The sequence below is a fragment of the Piliocolobus tephrosceles genome, chromosome 13 (genome assembly GCF_002776525.5).
Source record: "Piliocolobus tephrosceles isolate RC106 chromosome 13, ASM277652v3, whole genome shotgun sequence".
NCBI lineage: Eukaryota > Metazoa > Chordata > Mammalia > Primates > Cercopithecidae > Piliocolobus > Piliocolobus tephrosceles.
The window spans coordinates 91,872,705-91,888,082 of NC_045446.1; the positions used below are offsets into that span (position 1 = coordinate 91,872,705).

The 15,378-nt window shown below is 37.9% G+C and overlaps 1 protein-coding gene across 2 annotated transcripts in view; it reads left to right on the top strand.

The window, feature by feature from the left end:
- Positions 1 to 14,398, top strand: part of CEP126 (centrosomal protein 126) — an 84,352-nt gene extending 69,954 nt beyond the window's left edge. For both annotated transcript variants that reach the window (XM_026450087.1, XM_023208007.2), the window contains 2 exons: positions 6,086 to 6,150; positions 10,882 to 14,398. In XM_026450087.1, coding sequence (XP_026305872.1) covers positions 6,086 to 6,150; positions 10,882 to 10,926 — 110 coding nt within the window. In that variant the 3' untranslated portion in view covers positions 10,927 to 14,398. The remainder of the gene's footprint in view (positions 1 to 6,085; positions 6,151 to 10,881) is intronic.
- Positions 14,399 to 15,378: the final 980 nt, after the last annotated feature.

The window sequence follows — 15,378 nt, forward strand, 5'->3', positions numbered from 1 at the left end:
GGCAGCACCACACATGCACACACAGAGGAGGCAGCACCACACATGCATACACAGAGAGGCAGTGCAGGAAGAGGGAATTTTTCCTATAAAAAAAAAAAAAAAAAAAAGCTTGCATTTTTTAAACTTCAGTATTGAGCAGATGATAGAGGAAAAATGATCCCTGAGAATGTAGAATCACAGTCTAGTACAAGTATCACACTAATTTACAGCCCATACTCACATTACCTGAGTAGTTCTTAAGATCTCAAGCAAAGAATTTAATTTAGAATGATCTCAAACTGGTAGTATTCCAAAACACTTGGGAAAAGTGCATTTATATATCTTCTAGACCTATATTCCAGTCCTCATAGAATTATCATAAGTGAAATCCAAGGAAAATGAGCAGCCCACAAAAAAAAGTAAATAACTTAATCCATAACAAAAAAAGGCACCAAGAAAAAAAAAATCAAAAGAATCCACAAAACAGAATAAACAGACCCAGAAAGGATTTAGATAATGAAATGACCAGGCACAAACTATAAATAACTGTGCTTGTATCCTCTAAAGTTATCAGAAGTAAGTTTTAAAATGCAAAAATGCAGTCATTTTTATACTTAAACATGCAGGAAATAAGAAACTATAAAGAAAGAACAAACAGATTTGAAAAAGGGCCCAAATAGAATGCCTGGAAATTGAAAATATAATAATTGAAACGTAAAATTTAGTAGATGGTTTAACCACCAGATTAGAGACATCCGAAGAGAGAATTAGTAAACTAGAACATGAATCAAAGAAATTTATCCACAATATATTTTAGAGAGACAAAGAGATGGAAAATATGATATAGAGCTTAAAAGACACAAAAGAGTAAATTAAAAAGCCTGAGAGGCCAGAAACAATATCTAAAGTGATAATGGTTGACAACTTTTCCAATTTGATGAACAATACCAACCTACAAGTTCAACAACCCAATGTATTTCAGAATAAATAAAAAGAAATTACCACAAGATACATCACAGTTAATTTTAATCAGCAACAAAAAAGGCAGAAAACAATGAAAAAAAATCAGGAGATATTGATAACATGTCCAATGTGCTGAAAGAAAGTAACTTGCAAATTTAATACCTTCTTTTTTTTTTTTTTTTTTTGAGACGGAGTCTCGCTCTGTTGCCCAGGCTGGAGTGCAATGGTTCAATCTCAGCTCACTGCAAGCTCTGCCTCCCAGGTTCAGCTGGGACTACAGGCACCCACCTCCACGCCTGGCTAATTTTTTGCATTTTTTAGTAGAGATGGGGTTTCACCATGTTAGCCAGGATGGTCTCGATCTCCTGACCTCATGATCCACTCTTCCTTGGCCTCCCAAAGTGCTGGGATTACAGGCGTGAGCCACCACACCCAGCCATTTAATACCTTCTTAACATGAAAATGTCTCTCGAGAAGAGGGGTGAATTAAAACTATGTTCAGACAAAAACCAAGAGACTTTGTTAACAGCAGACTTGCTAAAGAAAATTCTCACTGCACTTCACCAGGCAGAAAGTGTAGTTAACCTCAGATGGACAGTCTGAGAGAGTAAATTTCAACAAACATTGCATAAAACAATAAATATAATAAAGTAGTGTATGTTTCAGAGAGAAAAAGGTTGGAATTAAAATACCTATCAATAATAGGACATAAGTTCAGAGGGCATAAATGGAGTTAAAGTATAGTAGCATGTTTACATTGTTAGGGAATTGGGTAAAGTCCTAGATTAAAGTTAGATATTGATAACTGAAGTATGCCTGTGATAATTACTAGAGTCACAACTAAAGAACTAGAAATGTAATATACAACTTCCAAACTGGTAGAGAAGGAAAAGTGGCACATAAAAGCCAACAAATCAATCAGAAATAAAGCAACAAAGGAGAGAAAAATAAACATAGAAGAAATACTGTAAGATTGTATGTAGGAGTATATTTACAATAACTGTAACTGTTGTAACTGCTACAGTTAAAAGAGGTTGTTAAATGGAACTTTACATTGAAACTGTATTCTGTTTATAAACAATACATTTAAAACATAAGGATATTAAAAAACTGAAAGCAAAAAAAGATGGAAAAGGTATGCCAAGCAAGTTTTAACCAAAGGAAAGCTGGTTTTGATTCACTTTTAAATAGAAAGCATTATTAGACATAAAAAGTATCACTTTGGGCCAGGCGCAGTGGCTCACTCCTGTAATCCCAGCATTTTGGGAGGACGAAGCAGGCAGATCACAAGGACAAGAGATCGAGACCATCCTGGCCAACATGGTAAAACCCCGTTTCTACTGAAAATACAAAAATTATCTGAGTGTGGTGGTGCGTGCCTGTAGTCCCAGCTACTCAGGAGGCTGAGGCAGGAGAATCGCTTGAATCTGGGAGGTGGAGGTTGCAGTGAGCTAAGATTGCGCCACTGCACTCCAGGTGGGCAACAGAGCAAGACTCCGTCTCAAAAAAAAAAAAAAAAAATCACTTTATGATGAGCAAAGTCTTACTTCAGAAGAAATACATAAGATTTTTATATGCACTTAAGAACACAGCCTCAAAATATATAAAATATTTTTAACCATGGTGGGTGATTTTAACATACCATTGTCAGTAATTGATAGAACAAATAGATTTAAAAAATCAAAAGATATATAAAAATTAAATATGATTAACAAACCTGATCAAAGGGATATGTTCTTTGTAAGTAAATATACAACATTTATAAAATGAATCATATATAAGACCATGAAACAAGCCTTAACACATTTCAAAGGATTGGAGTCACACAGCCCACATCCTCTAACCACAATGCAATTTACCTAAAATCTACTAACTAAAAGATAACCATTAAGAAACAAGTTTCTAAATAAATCATGATTCAGAAGGAAAAAAATATAATAGGAATTTCTAAATATTTAGATCTGAACAATAATATACTTTATGTATCTATCAGGTTTTCTCTACCTCAGCACCATTGACATTTTGAACTGGCTAATGCTTTATTGTGGGAGACTGTCTAGCGCATTGTAGCATGTTTAGCAGCATCCCTGGCCTCTACCCACTAGATGCCATAACACTTCCCTATCATGACAAGTGCTCCCAGACTTTACCAAATATCCCATGGGTGGCAAAAATCACCTATGGTTCAGAACCACACACATATTATATTTCCTCCTAAAATGTAGAAGGCCAGAATGTATCCATCCCAGTCTAAGAACAATAAAAGATAAATGGCAAAAGTATAACTTTTCTTGAGCCAATTAGAGAGCTGAGGTCACATCACAACCAAGTAGCCTAGCATCCAAGAAAACACAGAAACATCTAAAGAGAGACAGGTCGTGAACATTTTCTCACCCATGGGAGAATATGAGAGAGGGAAATGTCGGGTTGCATACAAGCTGATCTTAGAAATTCTGTTTAAATCTTCAACAGATTGCTAAAAGATGAATGTGGACTACTGTGAGGATGTAGAACCTCTGGGAGCCAGAGGCAAAAGGGAACTTCACCCTACTCAGATTCTTCTCCATGGATCTACACTGAGTGTTCATGAGGAAAATAGGAGGCAGAACAGGAGACAAGAGAAACCCTTCCTCAGTAGTGCAGACCTGACAAAGGGCAGCAGCCACTGCTGTAGGAAAGGCATGAAGCGCCCCCCATACAGAACGTTTCCCCCTGCAGAATAAAGGCCATCTGGGACAGAGGCAGCATATCTTCTTGATTGCTCTCAAGGCACAGGTGAAGACTTAGTGGGGATAGGGAAAAAGTAAAGGAAAAAAGCCTCTACCCCTGGGAGAGGAGCAAGAAACATTCCTGGGCCAAAACCTTTAGAGGTATCCTACTGTTAGAGGAGGGGTCTAAAATTCTCTTGCACAGAACCTGCCAAAGATACAAGGCAAAGTTAACTGTCATGGGAAGGAGGAGCAGGAGAAAGCGGGGGGCACACAGGGTCTGCTTAAGACTGAGCCTGGACCAGGGCAACAGAAAAATTACCCTACTTCCCCACCACCAGACCCGCAAGTACCAAGTAACAAATAAATCTACTACTGGGAGACAGGCAAGGGCATAGAGAGAGATCCCTTCTACTGTACACACATGTAGGAAGGCCAAAACATGAGGGCAGAACAGGAACATTTCAAGGGGTAGGGGGACTCTCCAAGACGCCTGCATAAGTACAGAGTAACACTAATGGAATTTGAAGTTAGTAATGTTAGTAATGTGCTGTAGTTGGCTGCAGCAACAACAAAACCCAAACCCACTCAGGGAGGCTGAGGCAGGCAGATCGCTTGAGCCCAGGAGTTTGAGACCAGCTGGGCAACATGGTGAAACCCTGTATCTACAAAAAATTCAAAAAAAATTAGTCAGGAATGGTGGCACATGCCTGTGGTCCCAGCTACTCCAGAGGCTGAAGTGGGAGGATAACCTGAGCCCAAGGGGGTCAAGGCTGCAATGAGCCGTGATCACAGCACTGCACTCCAGCTTGGGCAACAGAGGGAGACCCTGTCTCAAAAAAAAAAAAAAAAAAAAAGCTCAAATTCCCTACTAAGGTTTTAAACATCTACACATACACACTACACACACCTACACACACACATACCCTCCAGTGACCTAGCAGAGTGGCAGAAGTGGATATACTCAATTCAAGACACAAATACTATCTGCCTCGGTTCCTAGCATTCCAAAAATGATATCCAGCATTCAGTCAAAAATTATGAGACATACCAAAAGAACAAGAGAAAAAAAACACTATCAAGGGACAAAGCAAGCAATGAGTAAGATGCAAAGATGACCAAGATGTTGGAACTATCAGGTAACTTAAATAACTATGACTAATATGCTAAAGGTTATAGTGGGAAAGATGAATAACGAGAGAGAGAGACAATGTGCATGAACAGATGGAGAATTTCAGCAGAGAGATGAAAACTATAGGAGACAGATGTGTGAGAAAGAAAAGTAACAGAAATGGAAAATGTTTTATATGTGTTCATCATTAGACTCAAGACACCACTGACGAATCAGTGAACTTGAATATAAATCAATAAAAAATTTTCCAAACTGAAAGAGCAAGAGAAAAAACAAAAAGAAAATAAACTACAGCTACACACATCATCATTGATGAATCTAAAAATTTATAATTTGGGGCAAAAAAGGTAAATCACAGGAGAATAAAGACAGTACAATTCTATTTATATGAAGTCTAAAAACAGATAAAACTAAACAATATTATTTTGCATGCTTGCAATTAATATGTGCTAAAATCACAAAGAATCAAACCAGTATAGTGGGTTGGTTACGTCTTTGGGTGAGGGAAGGAAATGAAATCCATAGGGCATTGTGTAGGCAGGAAGTGACAGGAAGCTTCCAAGGCAGTGATAATGTTCAAATTTCTTAATCTAGGTGGTTACACAGACATTAACTTTATAAGTATTAATTGAAATATGCATATATGTTTTATATACTCTATTTTTAAATTAAAACTAAATTTAAAAATAATATGTTAATAAGCAGGGAGCTACAATCATGAACTAAGGCTATGAGTTTAAGATGTAAAATTATGCAGATAAAGAAAAAAATTTAAGTCAATAATTGGAGAATTTTTAAATTTTTATTTGATCCTTCCACATATTTAAATGCTTCCTGTAAAAGATTCTGCATGAATTATTTTTCTTTTGCTCAGATGCTTGCTATTATATAGACAAAAATCTAAAAATTGAAAAGGGAACCAAGTTACTCAATTTTTTTATGCCTCAATAACTAAATAAACATCTCTTTTTTTCTGAGAAGCTCCAAGGATGAAATTAATATTTTTGATTAAAAAAAAAGAAAGAAAAAATAACATTTGAATGAAGATTGTCATATAATAGTAAAAGTACTAGGAATTCTCTTTTATCAACATAAGCTTTATGTAATTGTTAGTAATCAAATTACTTCCATTTTTGGACCTAATATAAGTATAAAGACTATTTCTGGGGGGTAATAGAAAAAAGTTTCTTACTCAATTTTGAATATTTTGATACATCAGAATTTAATAATTGATTCTTTAGTCATTCTTCTATTTCTGTATATGTAACTAAATTATTTTGGTATTGTGGTATAATTATTTCAGATATACAAGAATCCATTTGCAAAAACCCATCCATCAAAAATACTTTACAAATAATACCACTTCTGGTAAGTATTTGAAGAAGTTCTTTTTTTCTTTTTCTAGGAAACTTCTGATTTTATGTACATATCAATACAAGTAAGAACCCTGTATTAATATTAATATTTCTTGGGATTGGTTTATAGAGGTTTTCTCCTCAATCAGGTTTTTATTATAAGACCGTTTGTTAGAATTGTGCAAATATCCTCTCATTTAAAAAAATGTGAAAGGTCAGAATATGATTTTTTTTTAACGTTTAGGCTCAGGGGTACATGTGCAGGTTTGTTAAATAGGTAAATTGTGTATCACAGGGGTTTGATTTACAGATTATTTCACCACCCAGGTAATAAGCAGAGTACCTGATAGGTAGTTTTTCAGTCCTCTCCTTCCTCCCATCCTCCATGGCCTCAATTGGGCCCCAGTGTCTGTTGTTCCCGTCTTTGTGTTCATGTGTACTCAGTGTTTAGCTCCCACTTATAAGTGAGAAGGTGTGGTATTTGGTTTTCTGTTCCTGTATTAGTTTACTTAGGATTATGGCCTCCACCTCTATCCATGTTGCTGCAAAGGACACAATCTTGGTCTTTTTTATGGCTGCATAGTATTCTATGGTTTACATATACCACATTTTCTCTATCCAGTCTACGATTGATGGGCATTTAGGTTGATTCCATGTCTTTGTAAATAGTGCTGCAATGAACATAGCCCTGCATGTCTTTAAGATAGAATGATTTGCATTCCTTCAGGGTGTATACCCAATAATGGGACTGCTGGGTTGAATGGTACTTCTGTTTTAAGTTCTTTAAGAAGTCGCCACACTGCTTCCACGATGACTGAAGTAATTTGCATTCCCACCAGCAGTGTATAAGAATTCCCTTTTCTCCGCAGCCTCACCAGTATCTGCTATTTTTTTACTTTTTAATAATAGCCATTCTCACTGGTGTGAGATGCTATCTCATTGTGGTTTTGATTTGCATTTTTTAAATGATTAGTGATGTTGAGTTTTTTTCATGTGTTTGTTGACATGTATGTCTTCCTTTGAAAAATGTCTGTTCATGTTCTTTGCCCACTTTTTAATGGGGTTGTTTTTTGCTTGTTAATTTGTTTTAGGTTCCTTATAGATTCTCAATATTAGGCCAGGCACGGTGGCTCACGTCTGTAATCCCAGCACTTTGGGAGGCTGAGGCTGGCAGATCACCTGAGGTCAGTAGATTGAGACCAGCCTGGTGAAACCCTGTCTCTACTAAAAATACAAAAAATTAGCCAGGCGTGGTGGTGTGCACCTGTAGTCTCAAATACTCAGGAGGCTGAGGCAGGAGAATTGCTTGAATCTGGGAGGTGGAGGTTGCAGTGAGCCGAGATTGTGCCATTGCACTCCAGCCTGGGCGACAAGAGCAAAACTCTATCTCAAAAAGATTTTTTAAAAAGATTCCGGATGTTAGAACTTTGTCAGATGTGTAGTTTGCAAATATTGTCTCCCATTCTGTAGGCTGTCTGTTTACTCTATTGATGGTTTATTTTGCTGTGCAGAAGCTCTTTAGTCTAGTTAGGTTCCATTTGTCAATGTTTGCTTTTCTTGCGATTGCTTTTGGTGTCTTCATCATGAAATCTTTACTAGGGCCTATGTCCAGGATGGTGTTTCCTAGGTTATCTTCCAGGGTTTTTATAGTTTTAGGCTTTATTTAAGTCTTTAATCCATCTTGAGTTGATTTTTGTATATGGCATAAGGAAGGGGTCCAGCTTCAGTCTTCTGCACATGGCTAGCCACTTATCCCAGCACCATTAATTGAATGGGGAATCCTTTCCCCATTGCTTGTTTTCGTCAACTTTGTTGAAGATCAGATGGTTATAGGAGTGCAACATTATTTCTGGGCTGTCTACAGAATATGAACATTTTTATATTCAGAGTATTTTCATCAGTCCTGGGAGCAGAAACAGGTATTAGTGTACCAATCTTCAAATAATTTTAGATGCGTATCCTAATTGAAAAATTGCTAAGAAGTGTACATCATTAAGGATCCATATCTCTTCTGTGTCTTGAGAGCTGTTTTTTTTTTTTTAATTATACTTTAAGTTCTGGGATACATGTACAGAACGTGCAGGTTTGTTACATAGGTCAACACGTGCCATGGTGGGTTGCTGCACCCATCAATCCGTCATCTACATTAGGTATTTCCCCTAATGCTCTCCCTCCCCTAGCTCCCCACCCCCGATAGGCCCTGGTGTGTGATGTTCCCCTCCCTGCGTCCATGTGTTCTCATTGTTCAACTCCCACTTATGAGTGAGAACATGCAGTGTTAAAACTAGACGTTACTGAATCTTTATTTTATTTTTTGCCTTGGCACTGGGTTCTGGTAAAAATGGTCTGAAACAGTACTTTTTAAACTTTAGTGTACTTTGTACCACCTACAGATCTTGGTAAATACATTTTCTAATGTAGTAGGTCTGGGATGTGAGTAGGTAATACCAATGCTGCTAGCTAACTTTGAAACACAAGTTAGTTCTATGTGAAGCACTAACTTCACATAGAAACATAAACATGGATACACATTGGAATCACATGGAGAACTTTAAAAAATATTGATGCCTGGGTCGTACCTGAGAGCAGCTTCAGCATTTAGATATTTCTAAGCTCTCTGAAGAATTTGAATGGGAAGCGAAGGATGAGAAACACTGGTCTAGAAACAGTGATGACAAACAAGAAAGTCACCTACCCTTCTTGTTCCCCTGTCCTTTGTCCATCTGGGAGTTCTTGGGGAAGGGGATCAAAGTGTAGCCTGCACTGATGAGGAAAGCCAGTGAAGGAGTCAATCCAAGTACCCTCTCCCATTGACAGTACTGGACATACAGTGACAAATTCTTCTTTTGCTGGACTTCTCTTAGTCACCAATCTATCAATAAAACAGCAGTACTACATAAATGTTGAATTAATTGTTATAGTCAAGAGAGAGATTTATGAAACACTTTCATGTCTCAGTGACAAATTTTGCTTTGCTTCTCATTTGCAGTGTATAAATGGTCTTCCATTTCTTCTTTCGTTTATTAAATATTAAGTGCTGTCTATGTGCCAGAAACTTTGCTACATTCTAAGAATACATCATGAGCACAAAATAGCCAACTTTGCTAAGGCTAGGATTCACATTTCTAGGTTAGAAATTTTGGCCACAAAAGAAGGCAAATGTGACCAGAAGCCATTATTGTTGGAAGATCTTGATCATGGTTAGTCAGTGATGGACAAATACAAAGGTGCCCAGCAGCTCACTCCTCTCTACTCTGTAGCATCTTCATGACTACAGGCCCTGCTGGCCAACAGCAGCCCCGGGCCCACCACCAGGCACTGGGCTGCGGACCTGAAGACAGTAGCTTCAGAAAAGCAGAGTCATTCCACATTCAGCAGTTCCCATAGATTTCCCCAGCAAGCTCCCCCTTCATAGTTCCACTTCAGCAGCTTGGGCATGCTTGGATTATCCGATTTCCCTGCAAGCTTCAATGTGTTTTCCACACCAGTGTTTCAAACAGCCTGCTTAGTCATCCTTTCTCTGATCCTGACTGGCACGCCACAGTAGAGCAGGCTACATTTTTATGCTTTGCCCCATATACTCTGATCCTTCAGTTTTCCTTTTCCAGACCCTCATTTTCCCAGCTCCTGTATTTGGCAAAATGTAATTCCTGTAATAAATACCTTAGTCCTATAATTCTTATAATGGCTTTGTTTTCCTGATGGGTACAGTCTGATAGAGGAAACATAAAAATAAGCAGTCTCTTATAAATCAGTGTAAAAAGCGCTAACTTCACAGGTATATGAACATATAGGAGATGAACAACATTCTGAATTCTGAGAAAAGCTTCAGAGTTAGCCAAATGAATATTATTTCAGAGACTGAAAAGGAGAAAATAACTTCCTGGGACTAAATGAAACAGATTCATTACAAAGAGGGAGAAAGACAACTGGAGAGGGACACAGGGGCTAACATTCCCATAGGTTTCCTTCTGATGTGCCTAACGATGTGGGTTCCAGGCCCTTTCATCATTAGTTCCATTGGACATTGTTTTCACAAGAACTCCCGTTTCTGCTATACAACACTATAGAGATTTATTGGTAACAGAATTTATCTAGAAGAAAATTTTAAATAAAGAGCTTTAAATGCAGGTGCAAATAAATTAGAATTTATCGTTTCACTTTGAACTCTGAATTTTTATTATTATTTTTTTTTTTTTTTGAGACAGAATCTTGCTCTGTCACCCAGGCTAGAGTACAGTGGAGTCATCTGGGCTCACTGCAACCTCCGCCTCCCAGGTTCAAGTGATTCTCCTGCCTCATCCTCCCAAGCAGCTGGGATTACAGGCACCCGCCACCACACCCCGCTAATTTTTGTATTTTCAGTAGAGACAGGGTTTTACCATATTGGCCAGGCTGGTCTCGAACTCCTGACTTCATGATCTGCCCACCTCAGCCTCCCAAAGTGCTGGGATTACAGGCGTGAGCCACTGCGCCCAGCCTGAACCCTGAATTTTTAATGAAATTGTAAAATTGGACATTTTCAAAATGGGAATTTTATCTTTTAGAGTAGAAAGGTACTGATGAAAATAACATAAGGGTTGAGATAAATAATCTGTAAAGTTCTCTCCAACCTTAAAATCATTACCTGGGAGAATGATGTCAGGATGTATTGAATATGCCACTATTTGACATACTAGCCTAGTTTGTGGCTGCATTGTTTCAGCATGTGTTTGCATGCTTGTTTCTTCTTTCTGATTTCCAGGAGAAGAGAGAAGATAGAACCAGCAGCTGCAGAGACAAGAGATAAATTCCAGCAGAATCCGTCTAAGAAGACCTTTCATGTACTTCTCTAGGACTCGATGCATACTATTTTGTCAAAACCAGCCATAGGAAAACATGTGAGCAACAACCCCCGTGAACATTTGTCCTAACTCAGATTTTGTGAGCAGTGAAGTTTAACAGAGCAGTGACATTTAACAAAGCAGTGAAGTTTAACAAAGTTCTGAGAATACCATGAAAGACATTATGCCTGCCTGAACAAAAAGCAGGACATAACCTAGCTCTGAATACATGCCACAAGGATGAAGCTTGTGAGTAGAGCAAACAAACATTTTTCCACAGAATTCACAGTGCTCCTTTGTAATTTATAGATTCCATGTTGAAATATGTGTTAAATAAAATTTCTGTTTATTAAACCTCTTTATTAAACCTCTAACTTACTGATAAGATGTTTATAAAGTATGGCATATTTTGATTTTTTAACTGCCCATTTCAGTGTAATAAATATTCCTAAAGTTACCACATCCCACAAAATGGCCCTTGGTAGCAGCAATAGAGCAAAAGTTACCTTTTTGTATAGTGAAGGGAGGCCTTCCTACGGCTGTACAATTACATCGATTCTTCCAAATTTCATACATGGCACTTTAGCATACAGAAAAAACATGAAATTTTTCATTAAAATGTCATGAATCAAGCCAGGGCCATTGGCTTATGCCTGTAATCCCAGCACTTTGCAGGCTGAGGTGGGCAGATGGCTTGAGCTCAGGAGTTCGTGACCAGCCTGGGCAACCCTGTCTCTACAAAAAATACAAAAATTAACCAGGCATGGTGGCATGCACCTGTAGTCCCAGCTCCTTGGGGCCTGAGGCAAGAGGATTACTTAAGCCCAGGAGGATTATTTGAACCTGGGAGGTTGAGGCTACGGTGAGCTGTGTGTCACCACTGCACACCAGCCTGGGTGACAGTATGAGACCTGGTCTCAAAATTAAAAAAAAATTTAAAAAGGTAATGAATCAAAATTAGAAATTAAGAGTTTTAAGAAAACATGTTATGTGGTCTTTTATTAATAACACTACTAAATTTTGGTTCCTCCCCATAATTAGTTTTGAAACACTTGATGCAGTGAGAAATGCATTAACATGTTGAATGCTTACTATGTACCAGATTTTGTGCATATGTTTTTTATTTAATCTGACCAGTCACCCAAACCATGGGTATTTTTGTCTCCATTTTACAGAGAAGAAACTGGAGGCTTAAAGAAGTTAAATTTACCCAAAGCCACATAGCTACCTACAGTGAGAGAATCAAGATTCAAACTCAGGTTTATCTGGTTCCAAAACCCATGCTCTTTCTGCCACACCTTGTTGGTAGAAATGGAAACTATTGGATGAAATGAGGGAAAACGGAAAATGAATTCACTTTTTCAATGAAGAAAATTAGTGAAAAAATTGACCTAATGAAGGAAACATTTGTGCTTTCCTATATTTTTAATTATAAGAGTAGGATTTAGGAAGGCAACAGAAAATTTAGTGCTTAGACTTTTAAATAGAAAGTTGTGTGCCCTTTTAGAAAATACTTGAGAATTTTTATACTATCAAGAAAAAATTATGTGAATTAAGATGTAATTTATAAAATAACATTTCAATGGGGGTAAGCAGGCCAGAAGAGTGTGCCAAGTTGTTTCTGAATCATTCTAAGCACCTCAGATGAAAACTCACTTTTATTTAAAAAAAAAAAAAAAAAAAGACAAGGGTTTATATTCATGTACACTAGTAGTATATATGTACACAGCAGCATCCTGCATGCCAAACTAGCTTCACCGTTAATAATCCCTCACTTTAACACCTCTTAGGAACCAAAGAATGCCTCTACAAGCAAAAGATAGTTGAAAATAGTTAAAATCCAAAGTCGGAATAGGCCAAAAAAAAAAAAAAAGCCTAAATAGTAAGCTGGTGAAACAAGATAAGATTTGCATTTTATTAGAACTTGCACATTATGACATTGTCCTTTTATGAAACTGTGATATGACCAGAATTCTTATGCAATTCTGCCCATGGCTACTCCAGAATTTTAGTAGATACAGGGTGGGTTCATTGAAAGTGACAAAAGTGGGAAGACAAAGAGTAAAGATCCCTTGTGAATTAAAGTGGAAGAGAATAGCACTTTGCATGCTATAAAAGTGGAAATGTAATAAAAATAAAATTTTTTGGCTGGACACAGTGGCTTATGCCTGTAATTCCAGCACTTTGGAAGGTCGAGGCAGGATTGCTTGAGCCCAGGAGTTTGAGGCCAGCCTGGGCAATGCAGCAAGACCCCATCTCTATATAAAATATTAAAATGTTAACTGGGCATGGTGGCTCACACCTGTAATCCCAGCACTTTGGGAGGCCAAGGCAGGCAGATCACGAGGTCAAAAGATGGAGACCATCCTGGCCAACATGGTGAGACCCTGTCTCTACTAAAAATACAAAAATTAGCTGGGGGTGGTGGCGTGCACCTGTAGTCCCAGCTACTCAGGAGGCTGAGGCAGGAGAATCACTTGAACCCTGGAGGCGGAGGTTGCAGTGAGCTGAGATTGCGCCACTACACTCCAGCCTGGCAATAGAGCAAGACTCCGTCTCACAAGAAATAAATAAATAAAATAATAAATAAAAATGTTATTTTTTAAAAAATAACTTTTTTAATAATATAAGAAAGAAAAATGCCCTTTCACACTGAATCTTCAAGTTCTAAGGAAAAGAAGAGTCTCCTTTCAAATGTGGAGAATTAAATTTGGAGGAAATCAAAGAAAGCATCACTTTCCTCAATGGAAAAACTTATGAAACTTATTAGACAGCATAATCTCAGGCTGGGCATGTTGGCTCACACCTGTAATCCCAGCACTTTGGGAGGCTGAGGCAGGTGGATCGTTTGAGCTCAGGAATTCAAGACCAGCCTGGGTAACATGGCAAGACCCCGTCTCTACTAAAAATACAAAAAAAAAAAAAAAAAAAAAAGCTGGGCTTGGTGATGTGTGCCTGTGGTCCAAGATACTGGGGAGGCTGAGGTGGGAGGATCACTTGAGCCCGGGGGGCAGAGGCTGCAGTGATCAGGCATCATGCTACTGCACTTCAGCCTGAATGATAGAGCGAGACCCTGTCTCAAAAAAAAAAAAAAGAGATAGTAGTCTCTTGGGCAAAAGGTATCAAATAACCGAAAGAAAAGTTTAAACACATTTGGGAGAGGCAGGGCGTCTAATAACTGGTCAGAAAAATTTACACAGTCTTCATTTGAAAATTGGCATCAGGGAGGATTACCATGGCCTTATTTTAAATCCATGTTGCACCAGAATAACTATGTCTGTGTTTCTTATGAATGTTGAAGCTCTTTGCGAAAACTGTACTATAAACATATATAAATATACACACACTTACATGTATGTATTTTGATAGATATTACATGTACTAAATTTTGTCAGTTTCATGTAATTTACCCTTTACAATAAAAATGATCAATTAAATGTATAACTAACTGTGATTTAGTTTTTATATCTCTGTAAATTTTTAATATAAAAATTCTCAAAATGTTTGAATCTTCTTTGACATTGAGAAAACTGACACTCATAAGCCACAATGCATGCACTAATTTAACTCTAATATACATGAAAATTCACTTCAGAATTGCTAATCCACATACTTAGGAGAAACAAATTTGCCAACTAAAGTACAGCATTTTTATCATTATTTTCATGCCCAGTCTTACTTATTCAGTCAACACACAGTTTTCCAAAGTTACTAAGGCCAGTTCCTTCCTTTCTACCACCTTCACTGTGGTGGGTTTTTGTTTTGTTTTTAAGAGTTCGGGGGTCTCACTTTATCACCCAGGCTGGGGTGCAGTGGCACAATCGTAGCTCAGTGTGGCCTCGAGATGGGATCTCACTGTGTTGCCCAGACTAGACTGGAACCACTGGCCTCAAACCACTTTCCCATCTCAGCCTCCTGAGTCGCTAAGATTACAGGAGTGATAGTTTACCAAGTTTACTCATTTTAATACGGTTAGATTCATTTGTCACAATCTATATCCCACGTTGGATTCTTCCAACATCCTGGATGTTTTTCTTACTTGCATACAGTAAATTCACTCTTTGTAGAATTGTGTAGGTGTTGACATGCATAGCATTGTATACCCACCACTACTGTACCATGCGGAACAGCCCTATCATGCCAAAAATTCCTTCATACAGCCCTGAACAACCACTCATCTGGATTTTGTTTCTATTATTTTGCTTTTCCCAGAAAGGGGGAATACTAGAATAAAACTTGTGGTACTGGATTGATGTTGGAGACATATAGAGAATTCTTATAATTTTATGTTGCTCAGCATCCATTTTGAATATAAGTTTAACTTTCTCAACCCAAAAGCAGGGCTCATTCATCTTTGGCACAATTTCCAGTTCTACATTACACCTGGATGGCTCAAGCTGGTGGCCAGCGACAAGAAC